Source organism: Pelodiscus sinensis, chromosome 5 (assembly GCF_049634645.1).
Source record: "Pelodiscus sinensis isolate JC-2024 chromosome 5, ASM4963464v1, whole genome shotgun sequence".
NCBI classification, from domain to species: domain Eukaryota; kingdom Metazoa; phylum Chordata; order Testudines; family Trionychidae; genus Pelodiscus; species Pelodiscus sinensis.
The window spans coordinates 50,796,553-50,816,762 of record NC_134715.1 but is presented as its reverse complement, the minus strand read 5'-3'; the positions used below and the strand labels follow the sequence as shown (position 1 = coordinate 50,816,762).

The following is a 20,210-nucleotide window of genomic DNA, read 5'->3' as shown; positions in this document are numbered from 1 at the left end:
ATCCTCTCCAGCAGCAGAAGCACAATGAAAGGGACTCGGATTGTGTTTGCATTCAGACGTTATATATAGGTAGGTCCTTACCATATTCATAATCCATTTTGGTCAATTTCTTCGTCATCTCTCTCTCTCTCTCTCTCGCTCTCTCATTTTTTTTTCCTTCTTTGAGTGCTTGTTCATGTTGATTCCAATCAGGTGTACATGCACCGCGTGCATGAACGTCAAAAAAAAGGTCTCCCGATTCCATCTGACCCAAGAAATTTTCTTCCCAGTCTTTTATACCAAGCCACATTCTAGTGCTAGACAGAGAGTGCACATGCTGGATGCGAGAAGGGCCTTAGCCTTTTACATAGATTGTACCAGACCGTTTCAAAAGTCCACGCAGATGTTTGTGGCATTGGTGGAGTGTCTGACAGCGGACCTGATCTCTATACAGTGAATATCATCCTGGATAGTGTGGTGCATATGCATCTGTTACAATCTAATAGAGGTCCCGCCCCCACCGGTCACAGGCCACTCTAGTACGGCATAAGCCTCATCAACTGCTTTTGTGGTACGTTCCCCTGAAGGAGATCTGCAGGTCTTCACGCCATACGTTCATGGCCTACTCCGCGATTGATACATTTTTCCAGCCAGTTATGCACCCACCTTATAGTATCCCCATCTCGGTTGTATTTCCCTAGTTTATTGATAGGAAGGTCATGTGAGACCGTTCAAATACCTTACTAAAGTCTAAGTATACCACGTCCACTACTTCTTCCTTATCCACAAGACTTGTTATCCTATCAAGGAAAGCTATCAGATTGGCTTGACATGATTTGTTCTTTACAAATCCATGATGGCTATTACCTATCACCATTTTCTTCCAGGTGTTTGCAGATGAATCCCTTAATTACTTGCTCCATTATCTTTCCTGGCACAGAAGTTAAACTGGCAGGTCGGTAGTTTCCTGGGTTGTTCTTATTTCCCTTTTTATAGATGGCCACTAGATTTGTCCTTTTCCAGTCTTCTGGAATCTCTCCCGACTTCCATGCTTTTTCAAAGATGATAGCTAAAGGCTCAGATACATCCTCTATCAGCTCCTTGAGTATTCTAGGGTACATTTCATTAGGCCCTGGTGACATGCAGATATTTAACTTTTCTAAGTCATTTTTTTAACTTGTTCTTTTTTATTTTAACTTCTAAATCTACCTCATTTCCAGAAGCATTCACTATGTTAGGCTTCTTGTCACCATCCATCTTCTTGATGAAAACCAAAACAAAGAAGCCATTAAGCACTGAACACATCTTGAAGAACACCAGTTACGTTACGAGAACAGGTAACTGTCTTTTTCTGCGGGACAACAGAGCAATGTCATTGTGTCATCTGTGTCCTCATGCCACTGCTCTGCCAACATGCACGGTACAGGGCAGCCCACTCAGTGCCAGGACCCCTGTGGGGTCCTGCCTCAGGAGCACCCCCAGCTCGGCAGTGTGCGGAACCCAGCCCAGGAGGGACCCAGCATTCTGCTGCAGGTGGGGTGAGCGCAAACAACGGCTGGAGCCTGGAGCGGGGGTCTACCCTTCTGCCACACAGCGGCCTGTGCCCAGCGACTCACCCGCTTCTAACTGGAGCCGTTCTCGCTGGCGGGCGGCCTGGGGACCATGGTGGTGACAATGAGCACGGAGCTGTAGTGTAGCATCTTTCTTTCTTCCCACCTTCTCTCACTGACCCACGGCTGAGCCATTCTGCTCCAGCCGGAGGCGTCCCAGCTCTGCCTTTGGCCATGTGGCCTGATCTGAAACAGAGGGAGGCCTGCGAGCAGCATGGTCTGCAGTGGCAGGACACGGTGAGCTCCTTGCATGCTCTGCTCGTGGCTTCCTTGCTCCTGCCCTTCCACCCAGCCAGCTCCCTCACTCACCAGCTCCAGCTCAGCTCCCTCCTGGTCCCCCCACAGCACGGAACTTGCACTGGCGCTCTAGCCCCTCACCCCACTGCAAGGTTGAAGCACCAGCTACCTGTGGGGGAAGCCCCGTGGCTCTCCATGCACTGTCACTTCTCTTTCCCCTCCCCTGGCTGGGGAAACAGTAGCACAGGGACGTGCTTCAAAGAGGCTTTTCCTGCTAGTGTGGGTATGGGGTCTCAGCTAGCGGGGGATGAGTCTGAAGTGCCACTGCAGGCTCCCAGCGCGGCCCCAGCCTGCTCACTCACTGCCCTGTTGAGATCCCGCATCCCCAGCTCCCTCACACACTGCCTTGCTGAGACCCGGCACCCCAAGCCCCCTCACACGCACCCTCTGCCAAGTAGCAGGAAAAGCACTCTTGAGGGCGGGGGGCTGGACTCGATGACCTCTCGAGGTCCCTTCCAGTCCTATGATTCTATGATTCTATGAAGCATGTCCCTGCGCTGCTGTTTCTCCCAGTGGCAGAGGGGGAAGGGAAGTGGCAGAATGCAGGGAGCCTCGGGCCTTTCTCCCCGCCCCCTGCAGAAAGCTGGTACTGGTGCTTCAACCTTGGGGCTGGGGGTCTAGAATGCCAATGTGGGCTTCTTCCAGTGGGGAGGAGTAGAGGGAAGCTGAGTTAGGGAGTGAGGGGGCTGGGTGGAAGGACAGGAGTGAGGAGCCATCAGCAGGACCCACTTTGGGCTGGGCCATGTGGCCGAAGGCAGAACCAGGACTCCTCTGGCCAGAGTGCGGAAGCTTGGCCATGGGTCAGTGAGAGGGGAAGGGAGGCGGCTATTTTGCTACAGCTCTGCACTCACGATTACCACCACAGTCCCCAGGCTTCCTGCCGGTGAGAGTGGCTTTGGACAGAAGCGGGTAGTTGTTCGTGCTCACCCTGCCTGCTGCAGGGCACTGGGTCCCTCCTGAGTTGGTTTCTGTGCACTGCTGAGTGGGGGGAAGGGGAGCGCTCCTGTGGTGGCATCCCAGAGGGGTCCTGGCACTGAGTGGGCAGCCCAGCTACGTGCATGTCGGCAGGGCAGTGGCATGAGAATGCAGATGACATGATGTCACTCTATTGTCCTGCAGGAAAAAGACCCCGCACCTCCAACTCCCTCCACTAAGACCCTGCATCATTTGCTCCTGCCCCCTCCTGCACCCTCCCCGCTGACCAGACACCTGCCCCTAGCTAGGGATGTAAGCAAGTAGTCGACTACCTGATAAGGGAAAGTTTATTGGGTAATCAGCTGGAGTATCGACTTCTCGCTTCCCTCCTCCCCTTGCTGCCTTTATGATATGCAGCAAGAAGTGGGAGGAACAGGAGCTGGTGCTGAGGGAAGCTGGTTTAAAATCCGGTTTCCCGCAGCACTGTCTCCACAGTGCCATCTGCCCCCCTGCTGCCTTTATCAGAGTCAGTAGGGTGGTTAGGGGAGGCTGCTCTGGCAGCAGCCTCTGTCCGCTGGGGTCCCAGTGGGAAGCTAGGCTCCCCCCACAGACAGGGGCTGCTGCCACCAAGCAGCTCCTGTTTGCAGTGGCCCAGGCTGGCCGTGCGTAGGGGCTGCTCTGGCAGCAGCCCTGGCTGTGAACAGGGGCTGCTGGCCGCCAGCCCTGTCCACCGTGAACAGAAGCTGCTCTGACAAGAACGGGTTGCTGGACTCCGTGTGAACCAGGATTGAGCAGTCCTGGGTCGTACTGTTCCATGATGCTTCACCTCTGCATTTTAAATGTAGTAAGAGCCCAGTGGCTCTTACTATCCTTAAAATGCAGAGCCTCAGCACGGGTGGCTCTGCATAGCGGTCCTTATTGACTAGCTGTGCAGTCAATACAAATTGTATCGACTACATGAGTAGTTAGATAACCATAATTTAACATCCTTAGCCCCAGCCTGCTCCTGAAGGCAGCATAGAAGTAAGGGGGGCAATACCATGACCCCCTAAAATAACCTTATGATCGCCATGTAAATTCCTTTTGGGTGAGGACCCCTAAATTGAGAGATGCAGGTTTCCCTGTGAAATCTGTATAGCATAGAGTGAAAGCTCATGAAAGAACGGATTTCACAGTCAGTGATGTATTTCTTATGGCTGTGAATTTGGTAGGGCCTTACATATAGGAGACAGTATGTAGACTTATGCATGTGCAGCTGAGTCTTTACTAAGTACAATTGGGAAATTAGCCTCAGATACTCAGCTATTATTTTCTTTCTGCCTCTCAGGTTGGATCTTTATCCTGTAGTTTGATTATTGGCTGGTTGAGGTGTGTCTAATATAAGGCTTTATTGTGAAGTGTGGCCGCTCAGGCAGCAGACAGGCAGACTAAGCATTTTCTCTAACTTCTCAGGCCCCAGATTTTTCTGACAGAATGTGGTGTTGGCAGCAATGTCCACTGTACCTCAGAGCAAGTCTGGAAAAAGTATTGGCAGCTGAAAATGCCAGCACTTAGCAAAAACAGCAGTCAGGCAAGCATTCATGTCAGAAATGTTTTACACTGTTGTGCTGCCTGGTATACTGATGTAGCAGAGTTGTATTTATGGTAGGAAAAGTGTGTTCAGATTCCCAGTGTTCTCAAGATCTGAAGTGTTCAGAGGTGGTAGCAGCCTCTAGTTCACTTAAGGTACTGCTAGATGCCTGGCAGCTGGTTTTACCGTAGTGTTATGCATGATATACTGTATAACTGAGTATCTTCTTGCCAATAGGAATGTTAAAATGTGGTTAAATAGGTAACCATGTAACCACTGAAAATCTCAGCGGTTACATGCTGCGGGCACTACAGTATACAGGCAGTCCCCGACTTACGCGGATCCGACTTATGTCGGATCCGCACTTACGAACGGGGCTTTCTCGCCCCGGAGGTCGGGGCGAGAAAGCCCCGTTCGTAAGCTGCTCCGGTGCCCCTGGTCTGCTTGAGACCATCTCCAGCAGACCAGGGGCACCGGGCGGGTTCCCGCGCTTCTGAGGCTTTGCCAGAGCAAAGCCTCGGAAGCGCGGGAACCGCTGCTGCTGCCACTTGGGTGCCGGTGCCTGTGGTCTGCTGGGGACCGTCCCCAGCAGACCACAGGCACCGGGACCCAAGCGGCAGCAGCGGGCGGGTTCCTGCGCTTCTGAGGCTTTGCCAGAGCAAAGCCTCAGAAGCGCGGGAACCCCCGCTGCTGCCGCATGAGACCCGGTGCCTGTGGTCTGCTGGGGACGGTCCCCAGCAGACCACAGGCACCCTGACTGAAGCCGCAGCCGCGGGGGGTCCCGCGCCTCAGAGGCTTTGCCAGAGCAAAGCCTCAGAGGCGCGGCACCCTGCTGCCGCTGCGGCTCTGCTCCCCGTGTCCCTGGTCTGCTGGGGGGGGGAGGGGCAGCTAGTGTGCTCCCCCCCCCCCAGCAGACCAGGCTTTTGTTTTGGACTCTGGGGCAGAGCAGCTGGGGCGCTGCCGATTGGTCCTGCAGTGCCCGTGGGCACTACTGGACCAACCCGGCAGCACCCCAGCTGCTCTGCCCCAGGTCCTGATTCAGCCGCTGCTGGTCAGTTTCAGCAGCGGCTGAATCAGGACGTCTGGGGCAGAGCAGATGGGGTGCTGCTGGGTTGGTCCAGTAGCACCCCAGCTGCTCTGCCCCAGGCGTCCTCAAGTCAGCTTCTGCTGAAACTGACCAGCGCTGACTACAGGAAGCCCCAGGCAGAGTTGCTCTGCCCCGGGCTTCCTGGAATCAGCTGCTGATCAGTTTCAGCAGCAGCTCACTTGGGGACGCCTGGGGTTCTTAAGTTGATTCTGTATGTAAGTCAGAACTGGCGGTCAGTTTCAGCAGTGTCTGAATCTGGACGCCAGTTCCGACTTACATACAGATTCAACTTAAGAACAAACCTACAGTCCCTATCTTGTACGTAACCCGGGGACTGCCTGTAGAATGTGAGTCTTGGCATGTACAACAATTCTGGAGTAACCATTTGTCATTAATCTTCTATTTATTATAGAATAAATTTACGTAGTATACAAGCGAGATTTCCTTAAGGTAAATTGCTTAGTTAGGAATGTTTTATTTGTAAAATCCCCAGTGGTGCAGACTTTTGATATCTCTATTTTAACTACTTATTTATTTTTACAAACACAGGAGTTTAACTGTAAAATATTATCTTAATCTTTGATGTCTGTGCCAGTCTCAATCAGTCTCGGGTTTTTCTCTTTCTGAAACTGGAGGAAAGTGTGAATGACCATTGGGAGAAGACTATTTTTTAGAATCACATTGATGACATAGAAGTTGTGAAGCTTTAATGCTGAGGATTTGTTTTGTTTGAAAAATACCAAGAATCTCTCTAAAATGCATAGATTCATGTGTTCCTTAATTCATCAATGGCACATATGTTACAAAAGCACCACATTGTGTCTAGACAAGCTCCACAACTTTTATTTTTACAATGCGAGAGAACCATTTTCCTGTAGTCCAGGAGCGTCTTTCAGTACACGTAACTGGAAATAAAAATCGGGTAATTTATCAGTGAAATACCAGTAATTGTGAAATTTTTCTTTCAGTGATTATTCAGAGATCCCTCTGCTACTCTCTGCAAATTTCTAGTAAAGGGTGGAAATAAAAAGTGATTTGACTTTCATGCGTCCTTCTTTTCCCTCTTGCGTTTTTTAGTTATTTCAGTAATATTGTTTCTGGTTTACTCGAAGGGACAGCTTGAATTAGTCAATTCCCCATTGTTGAAATGCCGTGGCATAATTCTTCTTCCATTGAATATCTTACCAGTGATTTCATTTGAAGTAAAATCCGATCTTTCCTTTTACATAATATAGGGAGAAGTTGTATTTAATCCTGTTGTCACTTCTTTTGCTCCTGCAGTTTGTTTGCATTTGTGTTTCTAAATGGTGTTATCTAACTCTATTGAGGTTTACATCTGTTACACTATAAGCTTAATTATTTAGTATGTGTGTGTTTATTCATTGATTGTATGGTTTTTTCCCTACTAAAATGAAATGTGTGCCAATGGTCACTTCTGTTAACTATAATTGCCTATCCTAATGGTCAGTAAAATCTTAATTGAGCCATAAGTTCCCTCATGTTTGTTGCATGATATTAAAAACAGCCTGTTCTATTGGCCAGAAATCCACAGTCCCATTGTAGATGTTATTAAAAGCTAACACTCTATATTCACCAGCTAAAGGGTAGGTTGAGGGAGGAAACAGTCATCCTGGAATTATGTACAGGCAGTCCCTGGGTTACGTACAAGATAGGGACTATAGGTTTGTTCTTAAGTTGAATTTGTATGTAAGTCGGAACTGCTCCAGATTCAGCTGCTGCCACTGAAACTGACCAGGGGCTGACTACAGGAAGCGGGAGGCAGAGTTGCTCTGCCCCCAGCTTCCTGGAATCAGCCTGATCAGTTTCAACAGCTGCTGAATCTGGAGCCTGGGACAGAACAGCTGGGGCGCTGCCCGGTAGGTTCCCACAGGACCAACCCGGCAGCACCCCAGCTGCTCTACCCGAGGCGTCCCGCAATAAAAGCCTGGTCTGCGGGGAGGAGGGGGCGGGCGGGCGCACTAGCTGCGCCCCCTCCTTCCCAGCAGACCAGGGAGACCCGAGCAAAGTCGCACAGGCGGAGGGACCCCGCTGCCCGTGCGGCTTTGCTCCTGTCTCCCTGGGGTGCTGGGGGAGTGCCCCCCAGCACACCAGGGAGACCCGAGCAAAGCTGCACAGGTGGAGGGACCCCGCTGTCTGTGTGGCTTTGCTCCTTTGCCCCCGAGCAAAGCCGCACAGGCAGCGGGATGCCGCCTGTGCGGCTTTGCTCCTGTCTCCCTGGTCTGCTGGAGGGGTCCAGCAAAGCTGCTGGACCCCCCGAGCAGACCAGGGACACCCGAGCAAAGCCGCCGCCTGGGCAGCTTTGCTCGTTTGCCCGGGAGCAAAGCCGCCCAGGCAGCGGGACCCCTGCCGCCTGGACGGCTTTGCTCCTGTCCCCCTGGTCTGCTGGGGGGGGGGGGGGGTCCAGCAAAGCCAGGCAGTGGCTTTGCTTGGGTGTCCCTGGTCTGCTGGGGGGGTCCAGCGGCTTTGCTGGACCCCCCAGCAGACCAGGGAGACCGGGAGAAGCTTTTCTCGCCCCGGAGGATACGGGCGGCGACCCGCTGCCTGTGAGCTCCGGGGCGAGAAAAGCCCTGTTCGTAAGTGCGGATCCGACTCGGATCCGTGTAAGTCGGGGACTGCCTGTAATGAATTTAATGCTGTCCTTCATTTTAGGAACTTGCTACAGGTTGGAGTAGGGATGTAATAGTGTACTCGATAAACCAATAAGCAAAAGCTATAGGGTTAAAGCTTATAAGGTTAAAGCTATAGACTACACACATTTCCCTCCCTCCACTTGCCAGTAAATTTTTTTAGCAGGCTGGCCAGCAGCTCAGCTCAGTCCTGCCTTGTGACAGGTCTAGGCCCTACCCCTGCTGCGGCTCTTTATTTAAAGTATTTTAAGAGCTGGGCGGGCAAGCAGCCCGGCACAGTTCCAACTTGTGCTATGTCCAGGAGCTCAAACCCCTCCTTGACAGGGGTGCTGCCACCTTGCACTGCTGCCTCTTTATCAGAGGCAGCAGCACTGAGTGACAGGCAGCCAGTCTGTGAGGAGAGCTGGTTTTTAAACTGGCTCCCCTCGCGAACCAGCTCCTGCCTGGCACCCTGTGCTGCTGTCTCTGATACAGAAGCAGCAGTGCGGAGTGGCAGGGGGCTCCTTGGGAGAGAAGCCAGAGCACCCTGGCTGCCAGCCCCACCCCCAAGGATTATAGAATAGTTGAGTAACCGATTAGAATTCGTGAGATTACTCGACTATTCAATTAACCAATATTTAACATCCCTAAGTTGGACCTCCCTGATCCTGCACCCTTGGGACCTGACCGGTCCTGGATGAGGGATTTAGCTGGACCACGGGAGGTCATATCTGGCTCCCTTGCTACCAGTTCCCCCCAGCCCTGCTAGTTTCCTGACCGGCTCACCCTGGCCACCAGCCTTGCTGCCTACTGGCCCCCCGCATCTCCTTCCCTGCTATGCTGTGCAGTACAGTTCCCTGCGCAACGGGGTGTGCTGAGCTCCTGGCCCCATGGGGCAGGTAGCTCCGCTGCAGAGCCCTGAGCTCCTGGCCGTGCTGGGAAGCCCCACTGTGTTGTGCCTGGCTTCCCAGTTGCGGTGCATTGAGGAGCTCAGCCACCAGCCCCCCACCAGGACTCTCTGGTCCTGGAACACCTGTGGTCCTGCCAGACTGATGGATGTTGCCGGACCAGGGAGTCCCAGATTACAGAGGTTCAACCTGTAGATTCTGTCTGAGAAAATATCAACCACTAATATACTCTGAAGTGGTTTAATTTGAATTATTCCTCCCAGAATGGGTAATCTTGTGTAAAGTTTCTATATTAACATAAGCATATAAAAGCAACTTAGGAAATAGTATTAAGATTTAGGAAATGATAGGATTTAACTCTTCATGCAGCACTAAGAGGTCAGGCCAATGGCCTAGCTGTAATGTTCTGCACTATTAATGTTAACAGAATTACATTTAAGATTTTGCTTTGTTTTGTAGTTGCTGCTAGTAAGAGAGCTGAGAAATGTTTTGAATTAACCAAAGGGGAATTAATAAACAAATGCAGACAGAAGATAAACCAAGGATTATTTCTGCTTCACACCTCCAGTAGCTTTCCCAAGGACACACACACAATCTGAAAAATCTATCCATTAGCAGTTTGTTTAGAAAAAGCCATATGCTTGCTTACTGTCAACCTCCAATTGATGTAAACTTATCACTATAGCTGAATTAAAGCACACAGTTAAACATCCAGAAGTATATCACGTTGCTAATGTAATTTTGCCAGATGTGTGCATCACTTGGGAACAACTGTACCAATCTTCCAGAGTTAGTAGCTGTTATTTGGTAGAAGCTACAGAATATTTCATCTTGTTAGTGGAGTTGGTCATTCTCTCAGTACCCTGAACACCCTTACCCACCCCAAAACCCCCCCAGTATGTAAGTGGAACTAGCAGTCATATCCACATACGGATTAGACATCTCAATTCAGTTAGATTGCTGCTGCAACAACCTAATTAGCGAACTGTTTCAATAGCTGTGATTGTAGTGGATGAGAGATGAATATTTTTGAGGTTGGAAAAATGTCAAGATCTGGACAACTGGGTGCAAATATTTGTGCGGCTGTGTATCTTAAAGAAACATGGCCACTTGGAAAAATACTTCTATCTGAATTATTTTTACTTATATCTTTAACAATAACATCCAAATATTATAACTGAAAGGGACTAAAGAAAAATAGTGTACAGGCAGTCCCCGGGTTACGTACAAGATAGGGACTGTAGGTTTGTTCTTAAGTTGAATCTGTATGTAAGTCGGAACTGGCGTCCAGATTCAGCCGCTGCTGAAACTGACCGCCAGTTCTGACTTACATACAGATTCAACTTAAGAACCCCAAGCTTCCCCAAGTCAGCTGCTGCTGAAACTGATCAGCGCTGATTCCAGGAAGCCTGGGGCAGAGCAACTCTGCCTCGGGCTTCCTGTAGTCAGCGCTGGTCAGTTTCAGCAGCGGCTGACTTGGGGACGCCTGGGGCAGAGCAGCTGGGGTGCTGCTGGGTTGCTCCAGTAGCACCGCTCCTCGGCGCTACTGGACCAACCCAGCAGCACCCCAGCTGCTCTGCCCCAGGCATCCTGATTCAGCCACTGCTGAAACTGACCAGCAGCGGCTGAATCAGGACCTGGTGCAGAGCAGCTGGGGTGTTGCCGGGTTGGTCCAGTAGTGCCCAGAGCGGCGCTGCAGGACCAATCGGCAGCACCCCAGCTGCTCTACTCCAGGGTCCAAAACAAAAGCCTGGTCTGCTGGGGGAGGGGCACACTAGCCGCGCAACCCCCCCCCTGCAGACCAGGGACACGGGGAGCAGAGCCGCAGCGGCAGCGGGGTGCCGCGCCTCTGAGGCTTTGCTCTGGCAAAGCCTCAGAGGTGTGGGACCCCCCCACGGCTGCGGCTCCAATCCCGGTGCCTGTGGTCTGCTGGGGACGGTCCCCAGCAGACCACAGGCACCCGGACTGAAGCGGCAGCAGCGGCGGGTTCCCCTCGCTTCTGAGGCTTTGTTCTGGCAAAGCCTCAGAAGCGCGGGAACCCGCCACTGCTGCAGCTTCAGTCCCGGTGCCCCTGGTCTGCTGGAGACGGTCTCCAGCAGACCAGGGGCACCAGAGCAGCTTACGAACGGGGCTTTCTCGCCCCGGAGCTCGCAGGTAGCAATCCGCCACCTCGACCTCCGGGGCGAGAGAGCCCCGTTTGTAAGTGTGGATCCGACGTAAGTCGGGGACTGCCTGTAGTGTGTTTTTTCCCCCATTCATTTGTTTTGTGCATGTGTCAGTTCTTTATGGTTAGTTTAGCTGTTTATCTTAGATAGCCAATTAGGTTGAAATTCCTTTTTGCTGAGGTCCAGCAGAAGACCATTTCATCACTTAAATTTCAGTTCCAGGCTCAAAATAGGTTTTTAAGGTGAGTAAAGTGTTACATAAGCTTTGTATTAACTTTCTGTATGTAAATGAATCATCGTTTGTTACTTTCCTCTGTTTTGTGTGAATCTTTTTCACAAAAGGTATCAGAGGTGTGATTCTAAGACAAAAGACTACAAGAACAGCAAGGAGAACATGGTCAGGGGAAGTACCTGCAACAGCTTCAAATATACATATCTGTGTAGGTGCTCCACTGAGCGCAAGCACTTGTGCTCTCTGGACTGGAGATTATAAATAGCAACATTTGCATTTCCACCTTTTTGCAGAGTAGTGCCTGTGCTCCCAAGAGAGGGCATATAAAGAGGTGCAGGCATAAACATTATTACATTTTACATGGATTGTGTCTCTTTATATCACTATTTTCTGATGGGATTATCATAGAATACTAGAACAGGAAGGGACCTCAAGAGATCATCACTCCAGTCCCCTGTCCTCATGGCAGGACTAAGTACCAATCATAAAGGATAAGATTTCCGTCTAGTTGCTACACATATTGACTCAATTTATGCCACTGTGAACATTCTCTGTACTATCCATTGTTTGCCCATCTGTAACAGAGCATTATTTTAACCAGATTTACAATTGTGTTACTGGCTGAAGAAAGGGGAAGGCCAAATGCAGTAAAAGAATAACTAAGTGAATACTTCTGTCCAGCAGTTCTCTCTTTTGAGTGACAGTCTTGTGAAGAAATTTTACATTGAAAATAATATTGTATGTGCCCAGTAGAAGGATTACAGACCTGTTCTTATTCAGTGTTCATTGCCACACTACTTGTAAATCACTTTATGTTTCTGTTGAGTGATGTGAGCAATACATGGGCAGCAGCTGAATGCTATACATTGCTCCCAGCACTTGCTGGCCCAGACAGCAGTGAAGCGCGCATTAACCCTAAGGCTATCATCCCAACCCTGCTTTGTTAATGATTAAGGCTCAGAGCTGTGGAATTGTTGCAGAGCTGCCTCTGTTCATGTGCATGCTTTGATCTCCTCATCACACCCTCTGTGTCAACTACTGTGCTTCATTTTTCCAGTCCTTCCTCCTCCATCATGCTGATCTAGCCTCTTGTCCTTTCACCATTGTCATATACTTTGACTTGGGTAACATTTACATACTTTGTTGTGTCAATAAAGTATCATTAAATTAAATTGATTGGCACAGGCTCACCATAAGAAGGTTTTGGTCACAGGTTGGCACAGCATTTCTAGTAGAACAGAATCTCCTCTCCCCCGCCTCCCCCCCACATCAGTTAGGATAATTTTCCTAAAAGCAGATAAAGGCATCCACTCTGTATTGAAGAATGCTGGGGATGGGAGAAGAAGTTGGTCTTGAGTATAGTGACTGAAGACTTTTACATATAAAAACCTTATGACCGTGCTCAGTAATTTCCTAATGACAGGAGACAGACATCATCATATAGGCTACGTCTAGACTACAAGCCTCTTTCGAAACAGAGCATCTACACTGCAACTACTTCTTTCGAAAAAGCAAGTCGCTTTTTTGAAAGAGAGTACCCAGGCACTCTGGATGCTCTCTTTCAAAAAAGTCTTGTTTGCATTCAAGAATGCCTTGTTTTGAAAGAGCACTTTCAAAACCTCGTAAAATGAGGTTTACCGCGGTCGAAAAAACTGCCGCGTTCTTTCAATTTAATTTCAAAAGAACGCGGCAGCAGTCTAGATGCAGGTGAAGTTTTTTTTTTTTAAAAAAAGGTTACTTTTTTTTAAAAAATCCTGTAGTCTAGACACACCCATAGAGTTAGGGCTCCTGAGTGTGGAACAGCTTTCTGTTTTACCTTGAAAAGGTCTCCGTCCTAAGAGAAATCATAGGGACAAATTATGTTCTGCATTGATGTGCTGGGATACCAGTACATTATCATTAAAGATTTCATCTCAGGCTATCCTGTCTTCGCAGCTACTTGTTAATCCCAAGGAAGCGATTTGTGTTTGGATTGATATTGCTCAAATAAAGAACTTTTGTGCTGCAGCTTTTCTAAAATGATGCCTATAAAAGTGGTCATTTTTGTGAAGTCAGTGAATGTAGTCGAAAGAATAAAAACAAGACATGGAAGTGATCATAGAATGCTAGAGTGAGCCAGCAGATTTTTGTACAAGCTTGTTCATTATGAAACATTCTTTTTGAAGTGTGTGATAAGACTGTGAATGAATCTTTCTTGACTTGAGAAGTATCGTGAAAGTCAAGTTGGCCCAGTTTTGTGAGCAAAGTCCCTTTCTGCTTGATGAAAGCACTTTCTTCAGTAGATCATTTTTATACCATAGGTTTGTCCACCTGGTCCCAGCATTCCAGATCTCGACACCGGAGGAATTCATGCTCCAGATCTGAAGACCGAAAACCTTCTGAGGTATTTCTGAAATTGTACTTGCATTTTGCTCTGTCCAGTAAAACACACTCATGCCTTGTTAAAGAATAGATTTCTTCCTAATGATATTTTCTTTCCTTTTCTGCTCCATCTCAGCTGGCACCCAGCAACCTTTCCTCTGGCCAGGAGATCAGGGAGTTCAGCTGCTGCCACAGTCACTGCCAGCACCAAGTTAGTTTTTAGCCATGAATATTGGGCTAGTTTGACACCAGCCCAACATAGCTCTGAAACTTTCTTTCTTTCAGTGATTTGGGTTCTTTGTTCTTGATTTATGGTGAACAGTAAAAGTTTATTTTTAGCAGTTTCATGGTCTTTATTTGGCCTTAATTAATAATTTTTATTTGCTAACAGACTTGTCAAACGAGACATCTGTCTCTTTTAAGCTTCATACTCAGCGCTTTCAGGAATTCAGATCAAGGAAGGAATATAAATCAATGTTAACTTCTTGGGTGGGTCAGTTGTAAGCACAAATTGCATGTAACTCATTGCTTCAAAGTTTGCAGATGCCCTTGCCTGAACTGGTCTGAGAAAATCATTAGACCTCGGGCTCCATTGTGGCTGAAAACAAGGTGTTAGATTCAGAAGGTGAAATTTCTTGGATTCAGTCATCTTCTCTGTGTCAGAGTATTTTAAAGCCAGAGTGGCAGATTTCATGATGATAGTGTACTTCTTTTGTCCCAGGGGATAATCCATTTTTCATGGGGGAATTATGTATACTGGGTCAGTGTATTAAAAACACAACTTAGAGAGCCACTTGACCATCAAGTAAATAACCAGAGATAACTTCTCAATCCCTGATCTTGTATGTCTGGGCCTAGTCCCATTTTTGTGGTGTTTCTTTCTCTCCTAATGAACACATACTCACTTGTGGCTCCTTCCAATATTCTGTTGTTTCCTCCTTTTGTCTTTCTTCCCAGTCTGAGAGGTCTTTCTTACACTTCCCCCCAAGCTCCTGTTTGTTATTTCTTGAATTGTTTCTGCCTTCAACAGCATACTATATTAATTCCATTGTGCCAGCAGATAAGAGATACTCACTAAGGGTATGTCTACACTACAAAGTTAGTTCGAACTAACGGATGTTAGTTCAAACTAACTTTAATAGGCGCTACACTAGCGCTCCGCTAGTTCGAACTAGGAAAACCTCATTTTACGAGGATTAAGCCTAGTTCGAACTAGCTAGTTCGAATTAAGGGGTGTGTAGCCCCTTAATTCAAACTAATGGGAGGCTAGCCCTCCCCAGGTTTCCCTGGTGGCCACTCTGGTCAACAGCAGGGAAACTCGTCTGCCCCCCTCCCGGCCCCGGACTCCTTAAAGGGGCACGGGCTGGCTACGGTGCCCGTGCCAGGTGCAAGCCTGCCAGCACCCAGCCAGCAGACCCTGCACCTGGCACGGATCGAGCCACCCACCCGATGCCCCCCAGCCCTCCCCCTTTTCCCGGGACCAGGCTGGCGGTTCCCGGGAGCTAGCCCGGGACCGCAAGAGGCGGGCACCCGCCTGGGCTAGTGTGGACATCGTGGACCTTGTCCACGACCTCCGCACTAGGCACAGGAAAGTGGCCGGCTAGGGCAGGAGAGCTGCCAGCCTGGCCACCCAGGAGCAGATGTGCATGAAAATCAAGGTGGTCCACTGAGACCCCCGACCCTGAGCCCTGAGCTTACAATGGCCGTCCTGGGTCAGACCAAAGGTCCATCTAGCCCAGTAGCCTGTCTGCTGACAGCGGCCAACCCTAGGGACCCTGGAGGGGATGGACCGAAGACAGTGACCAAGCCATTTGTCTCGTGCCATCCCTCTCCAGCCTTCCACAAACCTGGGGCAGGGACACCACTCCTACCCCCTGGCTAATACCACTCCATGGACCCAACCTCCATGACTTGATCTCACGTCCCTTTAAACTCTGTTCTAGTTCTAGCCTTCACAGCCTCCTGCAGCAAGGAGTTCCACAGGTTGACTCTTTGCTTTGTGAAGAACAACTTTCTGTTACTAGTTTGAAGCCTGCTACCCATTCCTTTCCTTTGATGTCCTCTAGTCCTTCTTTATGGGAACTAATGAAGAACTTTTCTGTATGCACCCTCTCCACCCAACTCCTGCTTTTAGAGACCTCTATCCTGTCCCCCTTCCGTTTCCTCTTTTCTAAGCTGAAAAGTCCCAGTCTCTTTAGCCTCTCTTCATATGGGACCTGTTCCCAACCCCTGATCATTTTAGTTGCCCTCCCCTCTCCCAGCCTCTCTCTTCCCCTCTCCCACCTCCTTTTCCCAGTCTCCCCCAGTTTTGTTCAATAAAGACAGATTCCATTTTTGAACACAATTGTCCTTTATTTTGTACATCAAGAAGAGGGGCTAGGGAAGGGTAAGTGGAAGGAGGTGAGGGAGGAATGGGGTACGCGCCCCCGATGGGGAGGACTGGGCTGGCTCTGCGGGCTTCTGGGGGTGGAAGCTCTCCTGCAGCCCCCCAATTACCCCTCTCTCCCCAGATGGCAGCCTGCGGCAAGTGCAGTCGGTCTGATGGCCGAGTGCTGTGATGTGCCCATTGTGGGTACTCCTGGCAATCCAAGCCAGGACTGCTTTGCAAGCGGGACACCCCTGAGAACTGTCTGTCCGGGGTGGGGGTCGGGACCCTTTAAGCACAGCCCTCGGCTAGCCTGAGACAGCATCTCCACACTCTAAGTCCTCCTCTGATGCCCTGCCGGCACTGCTTCCGGCCAGCCTTAAGCCTGGTTCAGGGTCCACTTAATGTGGAAATGCTAGTTCGAATTAGCAAAACGCTAATTCGAACTAGTTTTTAAGTCTAGCTGCGCTAATTCGCATTAGCTTAGTTCGAATTAACTAATACGAACTAAGTTAGTTCGAATTAACGTTGTAGTGTAGACGTACCCTAAATTCCCATGGTGAAATCCTTGCATCATTTGACATCAGTGGCAGAACTCTCATTGACTTCGGCAAGGCCAGGATTTTGCCCCCTATCTCTGAAGTATTGTGTGCCAGTTCTTCAGAGATAATAATTTTGTAAACTTCTTTTGGCTCCAGGCACATTGATCACATCAGAAATTAGCAGAGCAGCAAGGATAAGTGACACAAGGCAGCGAGTCTTAGAATGGATTTTCTTGATGGTCAAGTATTCCTTTACCCACTTCTTATGTTATAGCACAAATAACTAGTCACAAAGTATGAGACTGAAGAACATAATATATTGGTTTTGTACTCAAATCACTGGAGGTCCAAATGTGAATGTTTAACTGGCTAACTGGTAAGGGCTGGAGCAGCTCCCCGCCTGCCACGGACTCGCATAGCCTGGCTGGTGCTCCAGCTCAGTGGTGGGCGAAGGGAGAACAGGGACTGGGACAGAGCAGTCTCTGCCCATTCCTCCTTTAATCAATTAAACAATATGCTTAACCGGTTAACCAATTAAACGGCATTTTACATCCCTAGTCCAAAACCCTATGGCTGGTTGTACTAGTTTACTGGGAAAGGAAGTTTATTTGTTTCATTTCTTGATTGCAGTCTCACAGGACTGATAGTTTTGATTAAAAATATTTTATAGCATGAAACTTTTATCACAAGAAACTTGCAAATTAATACTTAGTTGTAGTAGGATTTATTCTTACAGAAATGCAGACTTGTAACTGAAATTCAAAAAAATGTCCTCAGTAGATGTAAACAGTTTTGAAAAATGAAAATAACTCCTACTTGGATGTTCCCCAGTGAGAAATCCAGGGAATAGCAGAAAAATGAGAGAATGGGGGAGGGGAGAAGTGTTTGGACATAACATGTGGCCAGGCTTTTTTTAAGTGGTATTTTATTGTAGAGATTTTTTCCCTAATGAGCAGACTAATGATTTTCTAAAACATGTACAAAATTCATACGTGACTTATTGTAATTTGAAATATTTTAGTGGCATATGAAAGAAGCCACTATCCCCGGGGAAGGCAGCCTTATAATTTGTGTAACCACAGTGGATGGACTTACCTTACAGATTTGTGCTTTGTACACAGCCACGTCCAACGGTTGCCTGATACAAACACAAAGCAGCCAATATGGAAGTTGGATTAGGGATTCAGAACTAGAGTAAAAACTGTGAAGTAAATTTGCATCATTAGCAATGTTTGGAGACTCTAGGAATAGTATCTTGCCTTCCTTAAAATCTGCTTTAAGTTTCATAACTATGGAACTGCTTTGCTGACTATACTGGCTATAAACGGATGAGTTTGGCTATGCACTTTTCTCATGGTTTTCCTGGCTGGTGCTGAATGGGCTGATTTTTTTGCACTGTTTGGCAAAGGGCTTGGTTTACATTCTTGTTTTCATTGCTTGGTTGCTTAAAAACCCCTTGTTGCGCCTCTGTTCCCTTGCATATGGCATTTGCTGGTTAATGTAGGGAAAGAGCTGTTGAGATGAAAAGGGTAAAATATTAATTATTAGGTAGCACTTTTGGTTAGGGGAGAAGAAGTGCAAGGAGCACTGAAAGATGTGTAGGCAAGTGCTATCTTGCTATTCTCAGACCTGTGATATCACCCTTCAGTTTCTGAGAGGCAGTGGCAAACTAGGCAGAAAGGAGCTGCCATAGCAGCATACTCCTCACAAGGGTAAATCCATTTTTATTGCCTCCTAGATTGCTTCCCTGCTTGTTTATGGCTTATTATAACCCCAAACTCACCAGATGTCCTGCCAGTTTTAGAGGCTGATGTATTGAAAAGGCAAAGTGGACTTGTACATGTTACAGTGAACACTACTGCTGAACATGGAGGTGCTTCAAGAGATCTAGTCTAAAGCGCATTTTAGTTGATCTTTAGCATAATTAAAAATAAAAACAATTCAAGACAAGCTGCCTTGTTTATAATTTGCCATTGCAACTAGTTGCTCCACAGTCATACCTTGATTTCTACGACAGAATTTTTAGAATTAATTTGGGTTAGTTCAGAGAAATTATTTGAAAAGCACAGGGCTCAGTCCTGCTCCTATTTAAGTCAGTGGGAGTATTGGTACAGTGCTCACATGGAACAGGATTGGGTCTGCTGTTATTGATAGGTAATGCTACAGTTTTGGTGCCTGATCCTGAGAGGCTTTGAGCACCTGCATTTCTCATTAAAATTTGTGTGTTACAGGTATGGGTCACCTCTCATGCATATGCTTCTTGCACAGTATGAACATTAGGAGTCATAAAGCTATCAGCCTTACGGCCATTGTATAAATGTCCTCTTTTCTCTGCTCTGTGAAGCTAAATGACTGTCCTGTAATAGGCTGTTTGTTTTGTGTTGGTACAGTGACCTTGTTATGCACTGCTCCATGGTTACGCTGGAGCTGTGAATCATAGAGTGTAAATATCAAATGTCAGTGTCTCTGTTCTTTCTCTTGCTTGGTTTCTTTGCAGGTGTTCAGAACGGACTTGATCACTGCCATGAAGCTACCTGACTCCTACCAACTTAACCCTGATGAATACTATGTGCTGGCAGACCCTTGGAGGCAGGAGTGGGAAAAGGGAGTTCAGGTGCCAGTTAGCCCAGGGGCCATCCCTGAACCAGTAGCCAGGTATACTTTGGAGAAATATAAACAAACACATATATGCGTAGGCCATCAGTTACACATCTGGATCCATAGGCTCTAAATTCGTATGTAAGCATCTAAAAATGGCCTGATTTTCAGAGGTTGCCTCCTATTGAAATCAATGAGCATTGTGGGGGTTCAGAACTATTGAAGATCTGGCCACTTCTTTTTAGATTGCTGAATATGAATGGTAGGAGGCAAATTTAAATTATGGACCTTGGAAAACACTGCTTGTTTTAATTTTTGTTTTATGAAGTTTTCTGATCTTTTTCTGTATACTTAACTTAAAATGATTGCTGTATAACACTGCAATTAGATTTAAAAACCCTCAAGTGGTCAGAGCCATCAAGCTGGACACATAGCTAAACTACATAAATGTGAGCTCTCATATATGTCACTAAGTACACTCATCTTTTTCTCTTACACTTACATGTTGTATTATGTTTCAAATGAGACACTATGCTCCTTTGAGCAGGGACCTGTTGCAAACATTTTTTATTATGTAAGGTAACTTCATTGTACTCAGTTTATTACAATTCATTAATGAATGTAAATGGTGTGTGTAATTCACACACTCACACTCTCTCTCTCTCTCTCTCTCTCTCTCTCATATCCTTACCCAGAAGAGCTTTCACCATTCAGTAGCTTACTTGGCTGAAGTCTGTGAGAAGATAGTGTGTGGAAAAGCAAGAACTGTCAAATATCTTCCCCCCCCCCTTCTTTTTAAGGAGAATACATTCTGAGCCCAAAATTTTTGGTCATGGGCTATACATTTATCTATTAGTCAAAGCTGTGTCTTATGGAGTAGGCAGCCATGCAAACTTGTTCACCATTGCCTATTGCAATAGCCCACGTTGGAGTCTGCATTAGCAGTCTGTTTGT

General features: G+C 47.8%; 1 protein-coding gene across 6 annotated transcripts in view; it reads left to right on the top strand.

Moving 5' to 3' along the window:
• Positions 1–20,210, top strand: part of JADE1 (jade family PHD finger 1) — a 274,830-nt gene that overhangs the window by 224,683 nt on the left and 29,937 nt on the right. For 5 of the 6 annotated variants that reach the window (XM_075929965.1, XM_075929967.1, XM_075929968.1 and 2 more), the window contains 3 exons: positions 13,691–13,773; positions 13,888–13,962; positions 19,156–19,313. In XM_075929965.1, coding sequence (XP_075786080.1) covers positions 13,691–13,773; positions 13,888–13,962; positions 19,156–19,313 — 316 coding nt within the window. The remainder of the gene's footprint in view (positions 1–13,690; positions 13,774–13,887; positions 13,963–19,155; positions 19,314–20,210) is intronic. The other variant, XM_075929966.1, reaches the window with a different exon arrangement.